Below are 27,606 nucleotides of genomic sequence, written 5' to 3' on the forward strand. Positions count from 1 at the left end.
AGCCGGTTTGGTGAAAACTAAATGTACGTCTGTTCGCATGAGTTTTGCCGCACTTGCTGTATCCCGTGCAGTGAGCAGGTTGAGTAGCATCGTCTCGAGGCAAATCTCTGAAAGAAAAAAGTGACGATCGATATCGTTGGCTACACTTTGCAAACGCATTATCAGATGAACAGAAGGCGGTAGAAGTAAGTAGAGTTAGTAGAAGTTGTATCAGGCGAGGACAGGCTTTTTTTGTTTTGATTTGTTCATTCGGGAATGTTCAGGCAGGATGCATTGGTGAGCTGAAAGAGTAGGACGATCTCGCACATAGGTACCAAGAGGTAAACAGATAGATAAGTATGCAATAAGAAAGACACAAATAGATAGGGAAACGTCGCACACACATATACATAAGAATATCATTGACCACATTTCAAAATAGTAATAGCAAAACACTAACAGTACACAGAAGTAAGGATTTAAGTTCTACCCAGCATGAAAAACAATAAAAGGTTTAAAAAATGCATTGCTTGCATTTTCACACCGATTGAAAGAACTGTTATCTGCTTGACAGGACCATTTTGAAGCGAGTAGCTCCTTGATTTCATGCAGCTTCTTACGGAAAACGTTTATTACCAATCATGCCCACCTTCATGGGTGATTGTGGTTAGAACTGTACTAGATGGAGACATTAACGCCATAGAGTACAAACAGTATAGGATAACATAGACATAGGTTAAGATGATAGTAGTTGAAGATTACTACTTTATGGGGTACAATACGAAATGAGACGATCTTATCGCAGGTACGAATCTGATGGAAAAATTGGCTATAAACGATTTTTTTTTAAATTTCATCAGGAAAATATGTTAACATTTTGGAGCTAAACACGGGTTTAGGTAGAGCCTTAAGCGACGAACAGTTACGTCGTTACGGCATCTGTCTACTAACTGACCCAGAATAACTCCGCGAGCTTAATCCTCTCGGCTGGTGGTCTGATTCTTTATTTGTACCCAATTTTGTGGTTGGTGTTACATTGATTGTTGTTGCTTCCTTTATCTTACTTTCTATTTTCAAGCTGACGTGTGTTTAGGGTTCTTGGTTTTCCGTATACAAATAAATCAACTGAGTGTGTCAAGGTTCTTGGTTTGGCTTGGATTTCCTGTTTTTAGCAATGCATATTATGTCATATGCACTTGCGCTGTTTGTTTACTGTTGCAATTGTGTATGGCTTTTTGCGTGTGTTTGTACTTGACATGCCTCAGCTTGGATTGTTTTGCTAATCTAGCTTTCTGCGTGGCTCCTGTACTTTATGGGTAAAACCTGGCTTGAATGTTTATGTGAGTGGGTTGGATGTTTTTTTCTGAAAATTAATTATGGAAGCGTCGTCTTTCTGACCGGTTTCTTTGCGTGGGTTTCAAAACGTTTGTCAGCAATTTTATCAGTTCCGCATGTGTTTCTAGCGTATGTTTATAGCGTATACTTCAGTTATACTGACATCTTTCTAAAATTGACAGCAATTGTCTCTTTAAAATTTTAGGAGTAAGCACTTTATGCTATACATTTTGTAGTACCTACCAAAACGTCAATACTAATCGAAAAACGCATTACAGACATTGTTGGAGACCATCAGTGAGAAGTTTGAAGCTGCATGCGAAACAATAATCAGTAACCCACTGATTACCACTGATGACAAGTCACATTACCATGTGGTAGCGCTTGTAGAACTACTTATAGACTGACTGACTGACTGATTTATAGAGTGACTGATTGACTGAGACTGACTTATAGAACCCAGATCCTGGCATACGCTGATGATATAGACATTATGGGACTGCGGCTCTCCCGGGTAGCAGAGTCCTACCAAAGGATCGTGCAGGCGGCAGAAAACCTCTGGTTGCAGATTAACGAGACAAAGACCAAATTGATGATGGCACCATCAGCGGCCCTACTAAGAAATCCGGAACTACGTGGGGGTCATGTACGGTGAAGTCGTCCAAAACCTCAGCTATCTCGGGTCAAAAGTCAGCACCGAAAACAGCATAGAGACGGAGTTGCGCGCTAGGATGCTGGCGGCCAGCCAGTCATTCTACAGTCTGAGGAAGCATCACACCTCAAAAAACCTGTCGCGATGGCCGAAGCTGGGACTGTATCGTACCTTTATAGTCCCAGTACTCACATACGCCTCTGAGGCGTAGACCCTTTCCAAAACAGACGAAGCCTGTTTGTGTAGAAGGACAATGGAGGAGCCGCAACAACGACGAGCTTTACGAACTGTATGACAACCTCATCGTCGTGCAGTGAATTAGGCTCGCCAGCCTCCGATGGGCTCCGGACGAACGGACCGGACCGGACGACCCAGCTCAGAAAGTCCTTATGGGCCGTCCACACGGACAGAGGAGGCATGGTAGGCCCATATTGAGGTGGGAACGTCGGGATAACGGATTGGCGGACGATGGCGCGGGACCGTGAGCGGTTCCGGACTCTGCTGCAGCAGGCCAAGACCGCAAAGTGGTTGTAGCGCCTGATAAGTAAGTAATTAAGTGCTTGGAGGAACAGGGATAGTATAGATAGTATAGTGCAAAAGGACTGAACGCCTACCGGTCGTATATCTCCTTTCAACTTTTACATCTTCATTCAAAACGCATATCAGGACGTACAAAGTAGTACAGAGTTTCTGATGACTCTTCTAACATACGACTCTGAGACAAGGGCTGGGACATAACAAAACATTACTATTTTGCTTTGTTAAGACTAGCAATGCTCCGATGAGTTGGCTCTGTCATGAACATGACACCCGAGATCCTAGCTCATAAAGGATTTTACCGTCGTGAAGTGTTGACGTTGATATATGTTTGCCAGAACTGCCAGAGTAAATTATTGGTAGAGGCGCTGGATTTTGAGCGGTATTGAGGACCCTTGCACCAGTCCATGATCGAGAAGGAGTTGCATCGCTTAATAACTAAGGAAGTTTATTAGACAACGTATTTTGTATGTGAATTAATATGTTAAATAGTTATTTTTTAGGCATCGACGACTAGATAATTTCGACAAATATGGACAGTTCCGAAGAGATTTGAACCCCGGTCCTGCCGTTCGAAGACCGGTACCGCTGTCACCAACACCACTGGGAAGCCCCGGGTCATACTACTAAAGCCAGTCCTCACTGCGAAGGAATGGTCTGGAAAGGAATTATGCTTTTAGACAAAATTTCGACGAATATTGAGGATTGACGAATGCAATTCTTAACACTGGTAATTATAATTTTTCCACTATCAACTGTTAGCAGCAGGAAATAAAACAAAATGATCAGAAGAACTCGATGAAAATGGCATTGTGAAAATGGCATTGTACATATTGCTTTAACTACTGTCACGATCTAGCGCGTGAAGGCAATAAAATGTCTGAATACAAAAAACAAACATAATTCATATTCATATTCTGTTCTAAAACGCACCGAACCGTGCTGATTGTCGGTAACGGGCTTCAACGCGTAGCTTGCCGCGGATAGATTTAAGTGCGAAAGTTTGTTTTTTATTATCCCTCCTAAAGTACGCTGCGATGTACTCCGTTTACGATTACGTGATTGAAATGTAGTTTTCACTGCTGTGGTCAGTATGTAAAATGGTAAAGCGAAATAAAATAGCAAACGCTTATTAGATTTGCGAAACGACTGCTAGATTCGAAACGAGCCATAAATCGGTTTTGACTATCGACAATTAAATTACGCTTTGTCTGAGCAACGCATAGCTGATTGAATTGCGCTCTAAATCGGAAGGACGTGAATTTGCCGTTTTGCTGAGCAGAATTAATACCCAATCTTTCGTACGCTTTGCTCACCTTGGAAGCTCGTAGCGAAAGCCCACAGCGAACCTGCTTCCTGTTTGCGCCATCTGTGATTGGTTTTATTTAAATGTTTCCCGTTTTACCCATCGTTTTTTCTATTTGTTTCGTGTTTACTTGCAAGGAGTACAGGCGTGGAATACGTTTTGCAAATGATGATGTTTTTTTTTATCTGATCGGAAACGCACTATCCATCATCACGAACCGCTAACATTCTTGGACGTGTTTCGAGGACATCTTGGTACTGTTTGCTGTGTCCTTTCGTTCGCACGATGTGGACTTTGCAGTGGCGGCGTCGAACAACATTCTTCAATATGTATTAGCATAATATTAAATTCCTACCGAGTTTCACTGGGCGATCAAACGCATTTGCAGCACATTAACTACATGAAAGAAGCTGGTGGTGTGACTGGAAGTGCGATGTTGTCATGATTTTTATCGTTTAGTTTCCAGTGCAGCAATAGTAACGTGAGGTGAATAATGGATGAAACATTGGGAATTAAACACCCTTTCTTCCCATCATGGTTTTGCCATGTGAATGTTTTTGAAGGATTAACATTTGTGCCGCAGAGTGATGTAACGTCTGCGAGTTTTGTTTTTGGGGAAATGTTTTCGCTAGTTCATTAATACTCCTCAATCGCTAATCTCGTATCATATTAGGTAAATTCTTGAATTCCCATAAACCTGTGGCAAGCATCAACCGTTTCCATATTGTTATACTATATATCTTGCACATAAATTTGACTTGTCGTTTGCACAGATTAATCGACGTGTTCGTTCAACTATTGCTGCCTGAAAATGCACAACTCAACAACACGACTTATATAGGTCGAAATTTGGACTGTACTAAGCGTTCCTTTACGCAGGACTGACTGTTCGGTTACGGGTAATTTAAGTCATAAATAATCGACCATCATAGGCCAAAGACGAACTAAAGCTGTGGAATCGAAAAGGGGAAGAAGGAAAAAAGATTTGGTCCACTAAATATCAAAATCATTCTCGTTTGCTTAGCGCTCACTGCTACTTGTGGGAAAGTCACGATTGGAATATGGGCAGAGAGCCATTTTGCCTTGATCGGAAATTGAATTTTTGAGGGTGCTTTAAGTTATGATTACAGAATATCGCAAAGTTTGGATGCTTTCCCATATATTTTAGAATTTATTGCACAATTTACTAACTAATCTTACAACTAATCAATTTAGTTAGATTCGTCTGGATCTTTTTTGAAGGTTCCTCAAATGGTTTTGTTGTATAATATTTCAAATTATTTGTTTTCTCTGTGCTGTTCTTTAAATGTATTTATTTTCTTCTGGTTCTTTATCGTATAGTGAGGATGAGAATTGCTGTAAATTTTTGTTTGATGTTGTTTCCCTATGTTTATATTACTAGTATCGAAAAAAGAGTTTTTTTTTTGTGTTCGTTGAGTGTTTACTATGTCAACATAGTAATAAAACATATGTAGAAAGCAAACAAAAAACATGTTTTCATTATTACAGAAACAATAAAACCTAATACTCTATCGTTCTGTTCAAGTTTTATGGTTTTTGGGGCCGCCCGGTGGTGCAGGTGACAACGTTGCCGGTCTTCATACGGAAGGATTGGGGTTCAAATCCCATCCGAACCGTTCCCCCGTAGTGAGGATTGACTTTGCAGCTACGTTGTTAACCGGCGGCCTAGTAAGCCATTTCGATGGCCTTCATGACCTAGTAGGTCGTTAAGCCGAGAAGAAGGAGCAGGAGTGTGTAAATGGTTATTTTAAACTTCTTTTGGGCCTAGCCTCCAAGTTTTTGCTGCCATCCAATGATTTACTAGACTTAATGATACCGCTAAGATGGATCAGTCGAGATTGGTATCTACGAGGGAATGGTATGAATGGGATGTATTCGGTCACCTGTTTTTTCGGTTCTGACTGCCTCGGCCACCGACCCCGGATTTAACTTAAATATTAATGATAAAGAAATATAATTTTAAATGAAAATTTATAAGAAAATCCTAAAAAATAAGTGATCTTTTGCATTTATGGGTTTAGGTTGATGGGTATGGGTTTTATAGGTTGGAATAATAAACCCTAATCCTTCATAAAACCTATATCATAGACTATTGCCATATTAATTACGTTTTATGTGAAAATACTGCAATTTGATACCTGGCGCTCATGTTTCCCGTTCCGTTTACTTTTTCTCCCCCACAACAAGCTAATCCGTTTCATTATTCGTTCACCGCTGAATGCAAACTTTAACTGGATTTGAAGTGCAGAAAGAACGGATACGTGCAGGTCAAGTGTAAATGCATTCACATTTGTGAATATTCGAAACGAGGTGACAGCATGAAGTGGCGAGCTTGTGGTCGCGGAAAAAATAATCTCACCCATTAAATCTTTCAAACCCCTTGCGCTCATCGGGCAAAAGCAGCTTAGTCGCGCGGGACCTGCTAGACGAATGCACCGGGAGAGATCACGATACTGCTTCCTTCGCCACTCTGAAGTCCTTTTCACATCCTGTCACGGCAATGCTAATGCTCTCGAGCTTTGGGTAATGTACATAGGGGAATATTAATTCCACAACAAACTGAGACCTTTCAGCGTTTACGTCAATGACGTTCGCATCCCAGTTTTGATGCATCTCTCATCTTCGCTCGTTTCGTTTACTTCCGCTACGGTAGAGTCAGATGCTTTATGCCCTTGAGGAACAAACGGAATCCAGTAGCAAAAAAGCAGGATGAACTGGATGAAACAGTGTGGGGGGGGGGATGGGGAAGGGGGGGGGGATGGCGAGGGGGTCGGGAAAGCAGTGGCGTAACGGGTGCCAGCTTCTGAAGGATGTATATTTTTAGATAGGAAGCATATACTATACTAAGGGTCTGTGGGGATGCACCGATGTGCCGATGTGCGCTGTGCTTCAACCACATTTCTTGCACTCTTTTCTGTTTGTAACATGGAGTTAGTCTTGGTATTTAGCAACCTACTGTTTGAAAATGGAAATCTTTGTGAAGCTCAGCAGTGTACTATCTTTTTTCAACAGCACACATCAATCGTGGTTTTGTTGTGTGCAAAGAGGATCCAACCCAAATCCCGTCTGTGCAGAGGTACGAAACACTATTTATTTCAATAACGGTTGAAACTTTCACTTTTTATTTCGTTTAGCTATTTGCTGCACTTTTTGTACCTATCGATATGGTGTTAATAGTAGTTTTATATGTTGTTTATAATTTGATTACGTGATAGTGGGTAAGCTACATTAAATTAAAAGTTGTTTTATCGCTTTGATCCATCCGTACGTACAGAAATCAATAAACGGCCAGCTGTAATAGTTTTTAACGTCTTATAAGCACCATAGAACGATGTGTCATTATTAAAGTTCTGTCAAAGCTGAGCTGATATTTAGAGGATGGGGAAAAGATTTACATATTTAAATTTAAATCTGCAAAGCGGCACTGTTCGTTAGGATCTTTAAAATGAACGAAATAAAAATCATTAGGAACAAGCGCTGTGTTATTTGTGAACTCTATCAATATTTTTATTAAACGTCCGGTTGTGCCGGACTTCAGCGACTTCTCGTATACTAAGACCAAAGGCAGCTTGCCATAAGATGCTCCATGTTACCGATTTCATTAATTGCTCTTGCATGTATTTAATTTTTCAGTGAAGTCTTAGAGCGGTAGACTCAAGCAGCAATTCATTGGGCGAAGCATGGTGATTTTTTATGGGTAAGAATTTTTTTAAAACTTTACTTCTTTTTTTTTAAGCTGCTGTCGTTACCATTCATATTGTATATAGTCTCTATTGTCTAGCTATCTGTTGACTTGCCATCGCAAGACACTCTGTCCTGCGTATGAGAGGTTCGGTACAGGTATGTTTTAAACCCACAAAGGCCGTTTTCTTTCCATTGTGTGTTATTGTCTACACTTTTAACTCTTTTATGGTATTCTGTATGGCGAAACAAAAGAGCGAATGCGATGAAGTGGTTTCAGTAACATGTGATGCTGCTCTCTAAGAAATGGAGTATTTTCCTATTTCTTAATCTTTATAGGACATGGACTGCCATGACTAGTGGTGGAATAGTGTGTAACTCTGGAATCAGTTGTTGCTCATCCCTCTATCTCAGTTCTCTATCCAGAAAAGATGCGAAAAATCAAAGCATTGTTTGTTTAAAATGCTCATAGTATTTTAATTATAGTCAAACTCAACAAATATATCACAAAGACCGTCTTGTTCTATACGTCGTAGAGATAATTAAGTTGAGAGTTGGACATCACCAGCGTAAAACTATTCGACGCAATGAGCTCAGTTGGGGGGAGTGAGTATTCCTGTCTTTTTGCCCATGTGACGCTTAGGAGTAAAGTGATTCCATCTTCTTTCCAGCGTTTTCTTCAAGCCAATCTGGGTCCTGACATGCTTTGATGTCTTAAACAGCATCGATTTGATGAAACCATCCTATGCTTTTCTTCACTAACGAATTCCTCTTAGCTGCGTTTGAGAAGAAGGTTCTTTGAGTTTGCAAATATGCCAGGAGTATGGGAACGGGGTTGTATATTGAATTAAACTCGTCAAGTCCAGTAGGTTGGTCCTGTCATGAAAATGACACCGAACGGCCCAACCTTTGTTTTGTTACAGCGTCTTTATGGATGAAGTACGCATGGTAGGACAAGGTAGAGGTACATTGATGGTATTGATTCCTCGGGCAACATTTGTGTGTGTTATGTAGGAGACGTAAAAATAGAGTTAGAACGCAACATAACCACGCTAGCAAGAATCCGAACGAAGACACCGGCCACGAGCAGTCACGCCAGCAAGCAGACAGAAGATGACACCGGCCACGAGCAGCCACGCCAACAAGCAGACAGAAGATGACACCGGCCACGCGCAAACACGCCACCGTGGGAACTGCATCACGCACCTGACGATGCAGCAACTGGACACCGGCGCACGTGGAACTACATCGTGACCAACCGGCCCACCAGAAACTATAAGTAGGGACAGATCAGGGCAGTCGCAGACGTAGTTACAATGAGATAGTTACAGTTTGGCAATTACAGTTTCAGTTACGATTAAACTTAGAATTAAGGAAGTCTAACTTTAGCGTTAGACTTGACGAAAAATAAAAAATCTTTTTTTTAGCCATTCGGCTAGACAAATGATTTAACTATAGTAAGATAGTAAAAAACTGCTTTAAAAAGTTCCCCAAAAATCTTTACCAAAGATATAACTAATCATATCACACGAGTGAGTTTTATTCGTTTTATTATTATGCTTATAGACATCAATTAACAACACCAGGGTTTCGAGCGATTTACACGATACACTGAACCTAAAATTAGCAAGTCTAAGTTTATGCAAGCCATATGCTCTACCTTACTGTCAAAATGTACGGTTTATTACGCTTATTGTATTGCTGTGACTAAGCATTAGCCTGAGACCCTTTCGGCAAAATTTTTAATTGAGAATGTAGACACTGGTTAGACGTTTAATCAAAACTAAACACTTCCTCACGTATATCCCTACCGTCATAGTCTAATCGAGTCAGAACTAACCGACAAAACTTCAGGCGAACTTCAGCCCTCCCGTGTCATTCATCATTGCCATTTACCGTGCTTGATCGTGGTTACGGTTTGCTTTTTCAAAATAAGGGAATCCAACAACCCACACGAGGTTTCATGAGCCAGCGAGTCGTCAGTCACTTTTGTTTCGGCCGTAGGGCAGGGCAGGCAGGGATGAAAACTTTTTCCATTTCGAAACTTCAATCACACTCCGCAACGCTGCGTCGCAGATATTTTCCTTCTACCCTTTCGATCAAATTGTTTCTCACTCGTTCACACTACCATTCATCATCGCATCAAAAACATTTACGAAAGTTCAATGTGTAAAAGATGAGTTTCGCGTGAGAAAATATACACACACATACATCTAGAGTGACCCATTAGTTTTGGCTTGAGAAATTTATTTTAGAATTAACTTAAGTAAACAACATATGGAAAATTGAAAGCACAATATAACCTTGCTGGAAACTTAAGAAAGGAGATTGATGACAAGGAAAGGATCGACTTATACGACTCACTTATCTTATTACTCGTGATGTATCAGTTCTGCAGCAACATCGCTGTTATGGCTAACCTGATGAGTGAGTAGTGTTGCGGTTAAGCATGTGTGAAAAGCATATGTATACATATTTTTTTATTGCAATGAGGTTTACAGAAGAAAGTCACAGTTTGCAGCAATTTGCAATGAAGAACCAAAGTCTATGCTACCACTGTGGAAGAGTGTTTGTGGTTAATTTTCATTTTGCAACTGTCAATGAAGTGGAATTAAATCTGGTAACAATGGTAAACCACAATTTGTTAGACGAGCAGCTGTACACTCTCCCTAAGCAGTGTTGCTGTTCCTCGAGGTAAGATTGTTGAATAGAAATTTATTGTAAATTTTTTTTTAGGATCTAACTCTTTTAACCATTATGACTTAGAGGTTAAGAAATATGTTTAAATAATTCACCATATTTTTTAAAGAACAAAATCGACGTTATAGTTCAAAAAAACATTTGAGTATTTTGTGATGAGCAGTTGAAAAAAAATATCAAGGTCAAGCACCAAGTAATATGTTAGAAAAACATAATAAATGTCATGTAATGTTTTCAAATTGAAAAGGAGTTATAATATTTGAAAACATTATATTGAAAAGAATTTTATAATCAGAATTAAAATTGCAAAGTTAATGTATTCTATGAGTTATATTGGTTCTTGTACAATTTCACTTGCCCTCTTGTTTTACAAGTAAACAGATTTACTGGGTGTTCAATGGGTTTGCTGGGTGTTTCGAAGCAGGGGCTGATTCCGGTTAGGGATGGCTCGTCAGTCAGAGAAGGCTTAGCTTAGAATGATTAAACCCACCCAGTACTACCTTCCAGAGTACGAGAGTCTGATGTATCTGTCAATTGCCACGTACTGACGTAGATAAGTAATGCTAGCTAGATCATTGTGATGTTACAAGTAGTGATGGGATCGGATTATGGGATTTAAATTAAATTATTAAATTAAATTAAATTAAACAATTTTAGACGGATTCCTTTAAACAATCTAGCAGTCATACGCAGTTAAATCGAAACAGGTAAACACATTCAATTTTATAGATTGGTTGCTTAACGTATGAGTAATTAGAATTTGCTTTTGAAAGAATTAAAATACTACGGCCGGTTTAGCTTGTTGAACCGCCAGAAGTCGGCCAAATCTGGCAAATACGGCCGGTTGCGGAACAATATCCCTCAAAATGAAAGCCGTATGGGAGGGCGCATTATCGTAGTGCATAAACCAGCTGTTGTTTTTCCACAAATCCAGCTGCTTTCGCCGGATGGAGGTTCGCTACCGCCGCATTACGCTTAAATAGTACACTTTGTTCACAGTTTGGCCCTTCGGAAGAAATTTCTTGTGAATCACCTTACGGTAATCAAAGAATACCGTCAGCATCACCTTGATTTTCGACCGGATTTAGCGTGACTTCTTGGGTCTCGGCTCGCTCGGGGAACACATTTTTCTTCGACATAGATTCATTCCCAAAGGCTTTTTGTAACATCGCGTTTATTTAATTTTGTAAAAAGGCGTTTATTTTATTGCACAAACATGATTGGATACATTCGCGCTGCTTCACAAACTTGGACATGGACAAAAATACTTGGCCCAGCTCCGAAAACAGATTGTCACTCCTAGCCGGGTTGATGTTGTGACTTAAAACGTCGCAGAACTGTTCAAAAACATACATATTGACAAACGAAAAAAAAAAAAAAAAACAAAGGGCTTCTTTTTGCGCGTGAAATTTGACATCCAGTGTCACTTTACTTTTTGGACACTGTTGTACAGTGGTGTTGAAATGTCAACAAAATAAATCTGCTTACTTTCACAGTAGTACCAGGACGAAGTGGTAGCGTATTCGTGATTTGTCCAGCGCCGCAAAATACATTTCAATCGCCGGGAAAGATTCCGAGTGGACCGTTAAAAGGGTTTTAGACCGAAGAAAAGAAAGGACAACTATCGTCGAAGGTGGCGACAGGTCGTCCGAGGTCAACTCGGGTTCCGAGGGTTATCGCTGCTATCAAAAGGAAAATTCGGTCAAATCCAGTACGTTCAATAAGGAAAATGGCGAAAGAACAAGGGATCAGTGACTCTGCGGTACGGAAGATCGTAAAGGAAGATTGAGGGGTGAAGTCAAGGGCACAGAAGACAACTCACATGATTAACAACCGCATCCGGGAGCTGCGAGTCGAACGACGCAAGCAATACTTAAATTTCCTGAAGCGAAAAAAACCGGTGGTCCTGTTTAACGAAGAGAGCATGTTTACCGTCGATCCGGTATCAAATTCCAGAAACAACCGCTGTATAAATTCTTTTCCTGTAAAAGACGTGACCGAAAAGCACAAGAATGTCTATGTGATCAAGCATCCTGCAAGCTTTGCGGTGTTTAAATTGGTGGCTTCGGATGGCAAAAAAGTAGGCCCGGTGTTCATTTCAGAGAGCGTCAAGATCAACACGAAGGTCTGCATTGGAATTTTATGTAAGCACGTTCTTGCGTGGATCGAAGAACAGTACGGTCAGAAGCCAAACGTTGTGTTTTAACAAGATGGGGCTCCGTGTCGCACCTCGAACCGCAGTCAGAAGTGGTTGCAAGAACATCTTGCATTCTGAAAGAAGGATATTTGGCCGCCATCCAGACCCGATCTTAATACGCTGGATTGCTCAATATGGCGTATTATGAATGCCAAGGACTGTTCTAAACGCCACAATAAAGCAAGCCTCAGACAAATATTGATCTATACCTGGTATGACATGGATGGAGACTACGTTATTTAAAACTGCCGTACATTCCGGAAGCGTGTCGCGGTCGTAGTTGCAGTAAATGGAAACTCTAACGATGAGTAACATAGTCTGGGACCCTAAAAAACATCCTTCCTTTGAATAAATAAAAAATCTCAAACACGAAAATGTTCACGACTTTTTAAATTTTGACGTTGCTCAATGGTGTAAACATTATCACGCATACGTTACATAGTCCTTCGAACCGGATCCGGTGGATTGTAGATCCATAGGTCTCTGGTTTAGATACGGTTCGAAGGACCATGGTCAATAGCAGTCTTATTCGTTTGGGTGCTTGTCGAAGAGTTCTTTGCTTTGTTTCTATAATTTTTCGTTCGCTTGGCCTTTCGTTCAACTTGTTTACACTATAACATTATGCTATAACGCATGTGATGATACCCAGTAAGCCATTACAGCAATGAATGCCAGGGCACACAGCTTGAAATCTTTTTATACTGGCTTAGATTTGAATGCTCCAACTTATATTATAATTGAATCTTTAGGCGGCTCGATGGTAGAAGCTGGAATGACGCCGGTCTTCACACAGCGACAGGATCTGTGTTCAAAACCTGATAATCCAACTGCAGGACAGATTATCCAACACCATAATATCAGCATGCTTAGTAAGTCATTCGATGGCCAGTGTGACTTAGAAAGTCGTTGAGTTAATATAGCTTCTATTATGTATAATAATAATATAGCTTCTATAACATTTTTGTATTTCTTCTAGCTACATTTACTTTGAGATTACCCTTAGTGGCGGTAATTCTAACGAATCCATCAAGCTCTTCAATTTTGAGAATCTTCATTTAGCAAGAACTGACAACAGGCTTCAACAGTACTAGTTTTAAGTACTGTTTTTTTTAAACAGTTTCACTGGAACTACCACTTCATGGTTTAACACCTTGTTGGTTTTAATGTAGTATTTATGCCAACAGCGTGTGTTTACTAATATGATGATTTACCACCAATCTGCTATGTTTACATTTCTATCGAAATCCACGATTCGAACAAATGCACCAACTGCAGCATGTTCGAAACATGAAACAAGAATTACCTGTGTTTTTTTTTTCGTACGACTACTAATTCAACATATTTTTCAATTAGTAATTCATAGCAGTTACGGTCTTTAACCCTAATGGAATGGGTTAAAAAAGCCAAAGCTAGATTCCGTTTCCGTTAGGTTTATTTTGCATATCATTGGTACAAACGTATCTCGACCACGACTGATGAAAGCGGATGCCTTTAAATTGCTTTTCATTTATTTATTCGTTCTCCGCTATTCCATGAAAATCACTCCAATTCCATTTCTCCTTAACAGCAAGCAATCGACGAAAAAGGTGCTTTATGAGTGTGAAATTAATTATACTTCAATTCGCGGATGATTGTCGAATACAGCACGATGGGGAGTAAACTCCAAATGCGTTCCTGGACATTACACCCGTTTTAGAATATGAGAAATATTTTTAGACAGATCACTGTGAATCCCTGTCAAATCACAGTTTACTACGTTTATCAGAACGGATCAGATTGTTGTTTTTCATTTTAAGATATGCACATATGAATATTGTGATGGCCTTTCATCCCAACTACTCTTGAAGTTGCAGCATGTTTAGCTATTTTTAGCACATATTTCACATTTTTTCTTTGATATTATCGTTTCATGTTTATTCCATAATAAGTTACGTTACTAGAGATTTGGTATGTTTTGGCATCAATAAATCATAATCATAAGCCAGCGCCATGTTTAAATAATTTTTATTTCCGTTTACATCAAACCATTGTCTTTAATTATGTAATTTTCATTTCATCTTTACTTTATTTCAGTGGATATATTAAATTTTTCGTAATGCATGATTCCAGCATGCAATGCATTTGCGAAAACAGTTCCAACTAATATTTGTATTTGCTTAAAGCAAGCAAATTTCAGCATATGTAACGGTTTCCATGGATTGTTGATTGTGCAAAGTATGGTAATATTTTACCACAGGAATGTTAAAATGTGGTAGTACTATACATCAGTGACCTGTCCTTAGTGCTTTCTGATGACAACTTTTTGTTATACGCGGATGATGCAAACAATTTCCGTCAAATCCGTACGCCAGAGGACCATCAAACTCTTCAACCCAAACTGTGTGAGTTCGACTCCTGGTGCAAGCGTAACACTTAAACTCTTTGCATCGACAAATGTGTCACCATCACCTTTAGCCAACCGAGAGTCCCTACATTTTTCACCCATGAACTAAACGCACTGATACTTGTGATAAAAGATTGTCTCAAAGATCTAGGAGTGCTTATTGATACGAGGCTGTCTTTCGAAGATCAGTACGATTATGTCATGCCTAGGTGCAACCAATTGTTGCCTTCAAACCGCAAACTGTGGTAGTGATATTTTTGCTGTGTATTCCGTGTGCTGTACAGTGTTGCTACCCTACGCTCGCTTGTTGCAATTTCACCCGTTGATTTTGTACACGGGGGTAGAGTGTACGCAGTGTCAGTGACGTGATGTGCCAAAAAGACAGTAAAGCTCGACTGAATTCAAAACAAAATAAATCATTTTTATGAGGAAAAAGACTTCTAAAACTATGCTTTTGTGCAGTGCAGTATCCCACTCTTGGTGGTCCCTCTCAAAATGATAGGTATATGCCCGAGTGGATTGACAAAAAAAAAAGAACCGGTGCTCCAAACCTCCGACGGCACTCCTCTCCTATCTTGTTTCCTATTTTTGTTTACTAGTGAACTCTCCGAGTCCGACAAACTTATCGACAGTGGCCAAAAAACTCCTCCTCAAGGAGTGTAGGCGACAGCAGCACCGGTCTTTAAACGGCTGGACCGGGGTTCAAATCCCTCCGGACGAAAAAAGAAGACAATCTCTAACCAAATTCATTGTCGGTATCCAGTGTGACAGTGACCACTCATCCAACCTTGAACAGTGTGCAGAGCGTAATATATGTATTCCCCACACCTTAAAGACACTTGTGACGAGACGATCTTAAGTGAGTTGAAAGAGCAAAATGTGACTTCCGCACGACGTTAAACACGCAAAATAAATAACTATGCCCACCAAAATCGTCCTAATCCGCGTTAACGTCACCACCACTCCTGCAATCATCCGTCTCGATGCTGTTGAAGTGTCGACGCGTCCTTATTACCCAAAACCAATTATGTGTTCTAACTGCGGCCATTATGGTCATACCAAAATGAGCTACAAAGTAGCACAGCAAGAAACAAGAAAACGTTACAAAACGTTAACAAACGGTATGGGATTTGAACCCCGGTCCTACCGTTTGAAGACCGGGGCCGCTGTCGCCTATACCACCGGGCCGCCCCAACCTCAATAGCACCTTTAGATAGCTCAAACCTCTTAGATAGCACTTATCAATCATGCATCTTTGCCTTATCCTAGAATATTGGAAGCCTAAAATAGAACATAGATGCCTTAAAACACCACCCTCGATCACTGTGCAGTACCATCTTCCATGGCATCAACATTCAACGCGGAAGTTGAAGACACTCCCAACACTGGAACACCACCTCCCGACACAGGAACATCACCTGGGAATCCAGCCATCACTACAAGTTCTATCCCGCCTTCGAATAGGACATACAAGCTTAAGCCATTCCATCATCCCTCACAAATGTAGTCCTCCACTCTGCAGCTTTTGTGGCGTTAACATTACTGTCTGCCACATCCTCACCGATTGCCATGAAGACATGACATACCGAGCCACCAGACAACTCAACATCGATTGCGCGACAATTCTATCCTATAAACTGCATCAGAACGACCTTTTTAGGTTTTTTAGGAAGATTTTCAGAAATCGCTTCAACTTTTTACTAGTCATAATTGCAAAGTTTAATGTAATAGACAAGCCGCATCTGCAATAGTTTTATGTTTGTATCAACCTTTTTTTTGTATACAGTAGAGATGCGAATGTGGTCTCAGAGACTCAAAGCCTCTGTAAATAAACGATTGTCCGGAATCCGTTGTTCGACAAGCTGTTAAGTTAACAGTGTTAACCTTTTCTTTCGTATAATAATGTTAATACAAATACAATATCTTACTTTCCAGCGACTTTGACCACGTTTGGGAATGACTGGAAAGCAGATATGAACAGTCAAGAGTAACGATCAGAGGGATCATGTTCATTTCACGCTGTTTTTATTTGCTAATCCGTACAGGAAAAAGACAGCAGATTAATTTTCTCGATCTTCTTGTTTTGGTAGTGACAGTTTTGAAAACTCCCTGTTGGTTGTTGATCATTCACGCATGTTGAATTTTGCTGGAGATTCTGGGACGAAAAGAGGGACTCTAGGATATCAAAGATGATGTAGGGGTCATCGGGAAAACCCTCTCCCGAAGGCTTTCCAAAGGAGTTTCGGTTCGGAGGGAGATCTTTTTCATAGGCTTTTTGTTGGCGGTATAGGGAGCGGGATTAGAAGGATCAGCGTCTCGTGTTGCGACGGAGGGGTAAACTTTAGCAAGATGTTGTAGCGCCAAAGGTTTATATATTTTTTTAAGACTTTTCTTCGTGTTTTTTTATAAGGCATTCACGAAAAACTTCACTGGTCTTAATGACGCCTGCTCCATGGCAGCCGTATTTGAATCGCCACTAGGCAGCAAAAGGATTCGATGCGTTTGCTCCTTTTAGGACATCTCTGCAAGAACCGGGGTTCCTAACGGCTACCGTTTTTGCCAGCTCTGTTTGCAGCTTGCAGTCGGTGCACAAGGCACAAGGCTGCCTGATGTCACTACTCCCGACAATGCGAGCTTTTTGTGATGGGGCTTTGCACTTCTCGGTGGCATGCTCCCATCTGCATTTACTGCTGCATGGTTTTGTGGGAACAAAACGATGCAGCATGTCCAGTCCGGCTGCACTTAGAACAGGTGGCCACCCTTGGTACGTAAGGCCGGTTAATTTGGTACCCGGAGGCCTTCTAGAATGATGGCCTGTGGAAGAAACGTACCCTTAAACATAGCTCGGATAGAGGAGGTTGAGATGTATCTTTTTTCTGCTTTGCGTCAAGTTAAAAGAGCTTTTTTTTTGCAATACTTTAACCTCGAATGAGTTAGGGCTTAATAATATCTGCTGGCTGTAAAATTCCCAAAATTTGTCACTGAATTCAAAATGGAACTTACAAGCATACGTTGCACTTCACACATAGGGACTCTACTTTGGGTAACAGATTCCAAATAATTCTCTTAATAGATGTGTTGCAACATCCAGATGGGACATTAGAAGCTATCATCTGTTCCTGATAATAACAATATTGTACCTGTAAATGAACACCGCAAAGAAATATTTCCAGGTGGTTAGGTATTAGGGATCCAGTATCTAACGGTGGGCGGAGAAGGCGGCCGCCAAGGGCCCCGACAGCTGTCTCGTTTAAGGGACCTTGTAACAGGGGCCCTGTGTTGGGAACCTTGAAGTAGTAGCTCGTTGTAAGGAATCATACCTGGGGCCCCTGATGTTCGTTTTGTGTCGTTTTGGGCACCCCCCCCCCCCCTTCCCCATCTTTCATTTGTGAAAAAGTAACTGTCGGCAACAAATCTTCACAGTATCTCAATTGTAACCATCCACTCATAACTTTTGATTTTGATAATGAAGAGCCCCGGGTACTTGTTTGACAAAAATAGATGTTGCTAATGAAACTGATTTCAATCACTTTTCTGTAAAGTAGTTTTGAATGCTTGAACAAGGGTGTAGCTTAATTCAAAGTACTAAAGATGTAACAGGATTGCTACAACGAAGCTAAAGATTTTATTTTAAATTAATGCAAGTTTTTGTTAAATTCTAAAAAACATCAAAATGACAACAACATAGTCCTTTTTTGGTACAGTCGGAAAACCCATTGGCAGAATGAGGGACAGGAAAAAACGGATGGAAGCTATCTAGGATGATTGAATGATTGAAAAGAAATCGTAAAAAAGGGTTTGACAGAGCACATTCAAGCTGACAAAAACTTCCTAAACAACATATGTATACGTGTCGATATATGTACGTTAACATACACACAAGTAGATACTTTATGTACGATGTATTGGAGCATTGAGAAATGTTAGTTATTATTTACCTGTGATGCCTTAGAGCGCATCGTCGGTTGGTATTTGCGTCTTATCTTCCTCGGACAGCACACGCACAGGATCCGTACGAAAGCTCTGAAAAGAAAAGCCCGATAGAAAAGAAGAAAAAAATCCATATTTTTTTTATCTATCTCAGCTCGCAGTTGTTATAACATGGTTATGGTAGTCACGTTTGACGGCAACATGTTTGAATCGACGAATGCTAGCTCATCGTTAGCTCAGTGTTCTTTGTGCATCTATCGCGTGGATACTGGTACCTGGTAGATTTTCCCGCGTTCGCATTTTACTAAGCTTTAGATACAGGTTTTTAAAAAATACTATTAGAATTTTTTTTTGCACTCCCAGCTCAAATTTAACCTTAAAAGCTTTTTTTTAAGGTCAGCTCAGCTTTTTAACCTTAAAAGAAGACCAAAGTATAAAATTTTGCAAAAAAAAAAAATCAAATATTGCCGCTTGTACAAAACAAACAGATAAGCAAAATTATAGGCAGACATCAAAGCAGCCAGCGTTCGACTCAGTGAGCTATGCAAATTACGAATTATGCCAATGGAAATTATCTATTATTTATTTGCACTAGGCAACACGGGTATCGTAGCTAAATCGACGAGGCAAAGTATTAGACATCCCTAGACATAATTTGATTCATAGTTGGATAGTAAACCTTAAGTACAGAGGGACGATCCAGACAAGTTTCGATACACAGTCCTGCAGTGTGTAGACCTGTCAACGCCTCACCGTGACTATTAAGCTACGGATAAATAAATGCAAACAAGATTACCAATGGGTAGCTCAGGCTTCTGGTGTATTAAATGTCAGAAACCATATGGGGGCGTCCATAAACAACGTAAAGCTCGGAAGAGGGGTCCACTTTGTGTTACGCAAAGGCAAAAAGCTAGCTTCAGGGCAATGTACTGTTTAATTGTAATATGCAGCAAAAACAGGTGAGGGATTTGTTTATTTTATCGCCTAATATACCAGGTTTTGCATCTTGCCACAAGGGTTACGTCCTCCAACCGTCTTTCTTTCGATCCTCCTGAAGAACAGCTACTTTTAACCAGCCACAACATATATTTTTCATAATTAATTAAATGCATGAACAATTTTCTTTTCATATATTTGTATGTGTGTGTCAGTCTTATGGACCTTCACGTTAAACAATCTTCTGTCCTCTCTCCTATCTTGTGATCGAAACAATCCCTCCTGATGCTTTTACGCATTTTGTCCGGTGGCCAAATTCAGCTTAGGGCTTTGAGCCGTATAGTACCGTCATTAAGTCTCCCAGTGACGATAGCCACTTGAACCGTTTGTTAACACCAGTCATTATGAAATTTTGATCCGGGGGACAAACTACCGGTCTAAATGATGGAGATGTTATGGCGGACAACACTGTCATGAACCCGCTGTCCATTTCTGATATGAAGCTATTTAAGTGAAAATCGCGCATACCTATAAAAACTAAAGATTTAATAAAATACAAGCAGATCCCTGCTCCAAAACGATGAAATAAAAAACTGCGAACATTTTAAAGAACTAAATATTTTGCGAGAACAAAGATCGTTCGTTAAATGTAAAATGTTCTACTATTTATGTTATTTAAACTTATTAAGCAATAATCTTATTATGCTTCAGCAGGCAGTTTATTTCTTTCTTGCCTTGATTCGATCAATATCGAAATTCTGAATATTAAGTTTCACAAATGGAGTTAAGGGACGGGATTCGATACACATTCCTGCCGCAACTATTTTCGCAATGAAACGATGAAAATTGAAATTAACTTGACACTTTTTTCAAAAAGTTATTATTTATTTTTTTAGTTTAGTATGACGGCGCTGCACCATACTGTCAATATTGAAATAGTTATTATTATATTAAGTATTATAATATTGAAGTTAAATTTTGGATCCGAGGTTGCCTTAGCGGGATGGGTCTGGGTTGCCTTAGTGTTATGCAATATTAGAGGGAGGCGGTATATTTTTTAATGCGTTTTGTTAAAAAACGTTGCTAGGGAGGAGGTAGTTAAATAGTATGGATGTAAGCATAGCACATTTTACCCAACGATCTCCGAATTCCAACTACATAAATCATAAAAATCTTAATCACTACACTTATTTCACTGCTAGTTAATACTGTGTAACAGGGGACGCGCTTTGGATATGATTCGATAGACGCTGTTAGACTTGGTCACCGGGTCATCCTGATCAGAGATATGTCTACCAACATATTGAAGACGAATGTTTTAGTATTGTATTCTTCAAAATTGCGGAAGTAAAAAGAAAGCAACCGGGTTTGAACAAAACTTTTTTGGAATGTTGTGACAATCGTGCAAACAACTTTTTTTTAAATCTTCTTTTTTTTGTTGAAGTCGCCATGACGTCAAAAGTCTATCGCTTTTGGCTTTCTAGACTAAATTTACCAGTTGCAGAATAGTCAGATTTGCCTACGTTGGAATGTTCCGGATGGGATTTGATGTTAGCCTAAACAACCGGGCCAGCACGTTACGTTGGATTCTGTTTGTTTGTAGGCTGAAAACCGCCATTTTTTTACACCGGAAGCTTGGCAGTTTTCTGTGCTGTGATTTTATACAAGCCAGCGCTAGGTTATTAATGATTAGCTAAACCAAATTTATACCAACCAGGCACCGGGCATCCAAGACAAATGCCAGCGAAAAGTCTACTATGTTTTCTGATGCGTGCAGAATCGCTGACACGCTATTTTTCCTGATCCGGTGTATCTAAAAGCAACATGGGCATTGCTCGTTTGACAGCAATTCAATTCAAAATAAGATTTCATGTTTAATCGGGCCAAAAAACAGTACAAATCAAAAAGTGGTGATAGTGTCTTTAACAAATCTGTGTGAGTAAAACATTTATAGACATTTTATTTAAGTGTAATTAGACCAAAGCGAAAAGTTTTCGATACACCGTTTTTAATTATGTTTGTTTTGCGTGGAACTTTTTGTTGCTATGTGTAAGAAACCAATTGGTATGTTGCTAGACCATTATCTTTGGTTACATGTTTGGCTAAACTACTTCAGATATCGCACCGGTAAGCCGATTACGACGGACCACGTATCACACGACAGAACTGGTATTGACTCCTGTCTGGACTATTTGTTCGAGGCAAGGGTGGGTTACGATATTACAAAGAAGCCTAGTAAACCAGTCTATCGTCAGAATATGCTAACAATAGGTCTTTACGTCAAAACAAGAGGCAACACACTTCCTTGTTGAAATTTCATAGCAAAACGGTTCGTTTTTATTCTTAGGTGGGTTGCGATAAATCACATGCCTGCACATTGTCCGCACAATGAAACAAAATGACCATTCTGAGTTTGCATTTGAAATTAGAAGTTATGTAAATTTGCTAACCGTTCTGTTCGGCAAAACAAACCAAAAATATGATAGTATTAAACGTTTCCTTTCCCTACTTGCTAGGCTGCAAAAGTTTGTGCGCCTTGTAAGGCACGGCTCAATAGCAAGTTAGGTACGGGGAAAATTCTGAACCGAGCTGTGTCTTCTGTACACAGGTATTGACTATTCGGCTAAGGTTTGAACAAGACCGGCCCCGACCGAAAAAGCCTGTAGAACCAAATCAGAAAAAGAAACTATCTGCATATAATTTGTTTTTCGGCTTTTCCGGCTTTCGACCAACTGTTTCTGTTAAAGGGCGAGTATGAACTGGTCTTAAATAGTCTTTTGGATGTCATGTAGGTTGTCGTGTAGCTGAGTGGTATACCAATGTAATAGTATGCACTGCGTATAATGTATTCAAAGGTTATAATGTATGCACGTATAATATATTCGAGGGCGTTGCTCATTCCTGTTCAGTGTGTTTCGATGTGTGTGTGTGTGTGTTTTTTTTTTGTCGGTCATAGGATAGCTGTTCCGATTGAAACTTCGACTGTATTTTAATAACTTGTTCCTGGTTTTTTTTATGTTTTCTATAGTTCATTACTTGGTTACATTATTATGACGTTATTTCCAGTCAAATAAATATTATAAACAACTTTTACAACCATTTTGAATTACTTCTACATATCATATCATTCCATAACATTCTTATCTATTGCGCTACACAAAACATTCAAACAGTCTTTCGTGTCCTATTGTTATTATATTGTTTATTTAATATTAAGTATGACAATGAGTACGATTATTGAGTATGAGTAGGGCTGTTGATGTATGGAAGTTGATTGCATATGGGTTGGTAATTGTGGTTTGATGGCTATTTTGTATCTCTTCAGGTATTGGGCTGTAACATACAAAAACATTGTTATGACAGCACAAACAATTATTTGCTTGCGTACATTGTTCTTCGAGCATTCCAGTCTATTTTTATTTATAGAAATGTCTGTAGTCATATAAAGTACGATGTTGATCCCCAGATAGTTACTGGAATGCTTCTCAGCCTTGTATGATTTTTGAGCCTTTTAATTTTAGTTTGTTTCACAATGAGGCTCTGTGGCCTCAATAACAAATTAGTTTGAAACTCTGCCATTTTGTATCACTCGCGTAAGAGAAAAACACCAAAGAATCGATGAAATTCGGGGTCCATCCTCCTCTATGGAAGGCTTCCTGGTTAGTTCTTGTTTTTAAAAGAGGGCGCAAACTAGATGCCTCCAATTATCGGAGCATTACACCGCTCAGCGCCTGCGTCAAAGTTTTCGAACTCATCGTCTACGAGCCACTTCTCACGTCGATTTCTAATTACAACAGCTCAGCACGGAGCTGCATTTGACTGTGTCCCGCACTCCGCGTTCTTATCTGAGCAATCGAAAGTATTGCGTGAAACTCGGACCCCACATTTCGCAACATTGATGCAACATCAGGAGTGCCACATGGGAGCCACCTCGGTCCGCAACTCATCGTGGTTTACGTAAACGACATCATACATGTACCTCCGACTGACAGTCACATTTTATAGGTCAATCTAGCTTCTACTACGCAATCGAGCTGACCAATTACTGCTGTAGGCCGTTTTAGAAAAATTCCAGTCCTGGTGTGCCGCAATTGGCCTAGAGTTATGCCTGTCCTGGAGTGCATTGAAAAGTGTATTACTGTCCTGCCTTATCCCTACAACCTGAACGGTGCTGTCATCAAACGTAAACGTTGTGTCAGGGACCTTGGAGTGCTCCTTGACGGTAAATTGAACTTCTATGAGCAATTGGAGCACATAGTCATAAGGAGCAACCAGCTTATTGGCCTGTTAAAGCGTCTGGGGTTAGATCCAGCTTATCCGAATTCGTCTAAAACGCTCTACTGCTCGTTCCTCCAGATCAGTCGTAGAGTACGCATCCGTAGTGCGGTGGCATTCATCTGTTCGGTTTCTGGCGCACTTCGAGTCCATCCAGCTATAATGCACAAACACTCTACGTTCCTGGTGTACTCCCGTAGATAAGAACTGTCGCTGTGCGCTACTGGGGCTAGATACGATGCGGCAGCTTGCCTGTAACACGACGAGATTCTTTGTAGCGGTCTTTTTGGACAATCGGATCGTCTCGCCAGCTCTACTCTCTGCAATTAATCTTTACGTCCCGGCGAGAACTCTCCGAGCTAGGAAACTACTAGATGTTGAGGAACGCCGCACTCTATTCGGTTTTTCAGACCCTTTCTTGTCAATGTGTTGTGAATTTAATTTGCACGTGCAGCGCTTCACAATTTTATTCGTTCCGTGAGTCCTTGTACTCGTTAGCGTCTTTGTCTGAGTCAGCCTTTTGTTTTTTTTATTACAAAAAAAAAGATAGCTTTAGATGTTTTAATATGGCCTCAAAGTCCGTTGATATAAATTAGTAACATAACAATTTCTAATAAGTAATTAGCAATTAACAAATCAGTGGAAAACGCGTGTTTCTTCGAACATGAGAAGCGATAATGAAATGCACGGAGGATGCACTGAATCCTGAACAAAGTAAAAAAACGCCATTAACGGATGGTCGAATTCTCTTGATTCTATGTATGATCCTCCTGAATTGTAGAGTCAAAGAAGCAGAAGAAGGAGACACAAAATGATTGGTACTTTACTCTATATGATAGACATTATGAAGAAGAAATAGTAACCAAACTGACAATTTTACTCTAACAACATAGACAACTTTGATTTTATAAATTTTGTTTCATTTATGTTCTTCTGGATTTATGTGTAATTAGGTTAGAGCGCAAATAGGCAATTCGTTAGAGTTTTATAACATTTATGACGTCATAGTCTCCCCAGAGGAAGATTAGTCAATGGGCAGAGATGGCGGCCACCAGAGGTCTCGACGACCAGGGATGCCTCGCCGTTCAGGGGGCCTCGCTGACGAAGGATGCCTCGCCGTCGCAGGAGGGCCTCGTCGGAGAGAGGAGCTTCACCGATCAGGGGGCCTCGCGAATTAGCGAACCTCCTGTGAAAGGTAATAATACCCTCCCTGCTCCCCCCCCCCCCCTGTCAGCGATTTTGATAACCCCCGCAACTACATGGTGTTGTGCACCAATATCCATTCCGCCATGGACCTCCAAAAACCTTGATCTGCCACTCTGCAAAGTTGCTTTCGTTTCATTCGAACACGTCTGCTCTAAATCAAAATCTCGATTGGACCTTAACACCATCAAAAATTCCATTTGTTAGTTAATCCGCTTCAGGCTGAGCTGCCCAGGACCCTCCATGATGGTCATTGCCATAAAAAAATCTTTTCCAATTAGCAGGACAGTCTGAATGCAAACAAGGATGGTGAGATGTATCAACATTTCGTACGTAGTTCATTTGTTCAGTTTTGTTAATGATCATCTTGTTCAGTCGCTACAATTTTTCAGAGTGTGTTTAATTTGGGTAAGTAAACGTTTGATGTGTCGTTAATGCTGCACCATAAAATAACTGTAATTTGCAAAACGTAACGGGAGGAGATTTAAATGTTATTCCTCATTGTATGTAATAGAGGAACCCTTTCGAGAGGCGACTGCTGTTCCGGTCTTCACACACCAGGACCGGTGTTCAAATCCCTTCCGGACCGAGCCGTCCGGTGTTAAACCAAAAAAAAGAAGATGTATCTAAAAATTGTTTGCGATTTCTGGGCAATGTATCTAAATTAATGATTTGCTACAACGCAAGCCCGTCGTGATGGAGATTTGGAAAATTCCGTGATTTGAATTCCATATCTAATATTTCACAGTTCTAAACGATGCTATGATTCGCACTTCTTTTGTTTGATTGTTTGATGAACGATCGTGGATGATTTGAAAAATTGCAACAAAACTTACCTTCGAAAATCACGACTCCAGCAGGCGTAAATAACAGGATTCATGCTAGAATTTATCCACCCCAACCAGGTCACTACGGCCGACACGATTTCTTCGTGCGCGATACAATGCATGCAGAATCCGGATAGTAAATTGACTACAAAAAACGGCAACCAGCAGACAATAAACACTCCCATCACAATGCCCAACGTTTTGGCTGCCTTCTTTTCTTTGGCAAATTTAGCCAGTTTGCGTGATAGCGAGAAATTTTTCCCCATATGCGTCCGATGCCGCCCAGTGAGTCCGTTATTCTGTAACGCTGACAGTGGTTCATCGTCAGGATCCTCCGGAGTGGAATTAGCGGTATGCTGTTGATGCTGGTTGTTGAGTGGTGTTTGCTGTTGACTGGATAGAGGCTGATGGGCAGGCGGTTGCAATTGATCTTGCTGCTGTTGCTCAGTCAGTCGTGGGATGCGTTCACGCGTGGTACCGCCACGGTGTATTCGTAAGGTGAGCTGCAGTTCGCCAGAAGCCATCAGCACCTGTTTAGTGCCGAGCTTAAGTGAGCGCGTCTGAATGGCGGCTGCTCGGTATATCCGACAGTACGTGAATACCATCACTAGCAACGGCAGGTAAAATGATATAGTGGAGGAAAACACAAGATAACCAAGGTGTTCCGTGAACGTGCACTTGTACGGTGGCATATCCGCTTCGCGAACTGCTCGCCACCATAGTATCGCTGGGAAGCTGATCGCACTTGAGCAAATCCATACAGCAGCTATTAGAGCTACCGCTTTTCGGCGCGTCATTTTCATCGGGTAGGAAAACGGATCTGTGATTGCCCAGTATCGATCGAGCGAAATGACACATAAGTTTAGAATGGAGGCAGTACTGAACAGCACGTCCAGTGACCGCCAAATGTCACACCAGTCTGTTCCGAAGAACCATGTGTTCTCTAGTACCTCGTACAGCGCAGAAAAGGGCATCACTACTAAACCAACCAGACAGTCGGCCACTGCTAGACTGGTTACGAAGTAGTTGGTCGCTGTATGGAGATACCGTTCACGTATTACTGCTAGTATTACAAGTGAGTTACCGAACACGGTAGCAAATGAAAATAGAAACAAGAATGCCAGCAGACCGGCTTTGTCGTTCGGTAGCGACTCCAAGTAGTTTGTAAAATCTGGTACAGTTGAGCAACAGTTTACATCGAGCGTCACCGAACCAGCTCCATCAGATTCATTGTAATAGGTTAGATTCGTTAGTGCTATCAATTGCGAAAACTCCCAAAACACCTCGCTTGCATTATTCATTATTCAACGCTGCTCTGAACAATCCGGTAGGTGATACTGCTCTAATGTGGTCTTTGCCCATAACAAAGAGAAGAGAATGACAGGGTAAAAAAAGAGAGAATAGAGAGAATTAAGATAAATTAGGGTCAAAAATCATTAAAAATGTTCTCATAGCTCACACCATCCACTAACCGAAACAGCTAATTGTTTTCCTTTTCTTCTTTTACTGCTCTTCGTGGAAGTTACAAGCAGTCCTGTAATTGCAGGTATTGTATGATACGACCTATCAGATACACTACACTAGTCAAAAGTGTACCAAATCATGCAGAGCATTTTATCATCGTTCGGCGATACAGATTTTTGT

At 40.5% G+C, this 27,606-nt stretch overlaps 1 protein-coding gene across 1 annotated transcript; it reads right to left on the minus strand.

Annotated features, from left to right (window-relative positions):
• Window positions 1–27,324, minus strand: LOC126557490 (dopamine receptor 2). The gene is made up of 3 exons (XM_050213286.1): window positions 25,972–27,324; window positions 18,730–18,814; window positions 1–107 (listed from the first exon to the last, which is right to left on the minus strand). Exons 1-3 carry the CDS (start codon window positions 27,261–27,263, stop codon window positions 18–20), a joined length of 1,467 nt encoding a protein of 488 aa, XP_050069243.1. The 5' UTR covers window positions 27,264–27,324; the 3' UTR covers window positions 1–17.
• Window positions 27,325–27,606: the final 282 nt, after the last annotated feature.

This window comes from Anopheles maculipalpis, chromosome X, assembly GCF_943734695.1.
Source record: "Anopheles maculipalpis chromosome X, idAnoMacuDA_375_x, whole genome shotgun sequence".
Classification (NCBI taxonomy): domain Eukaryota; kingdom Metazoa; phylum Arthropoda; class Insecta; order Diptera; family Culicidae; genus Anopheles; species Anopheles maculipalpis.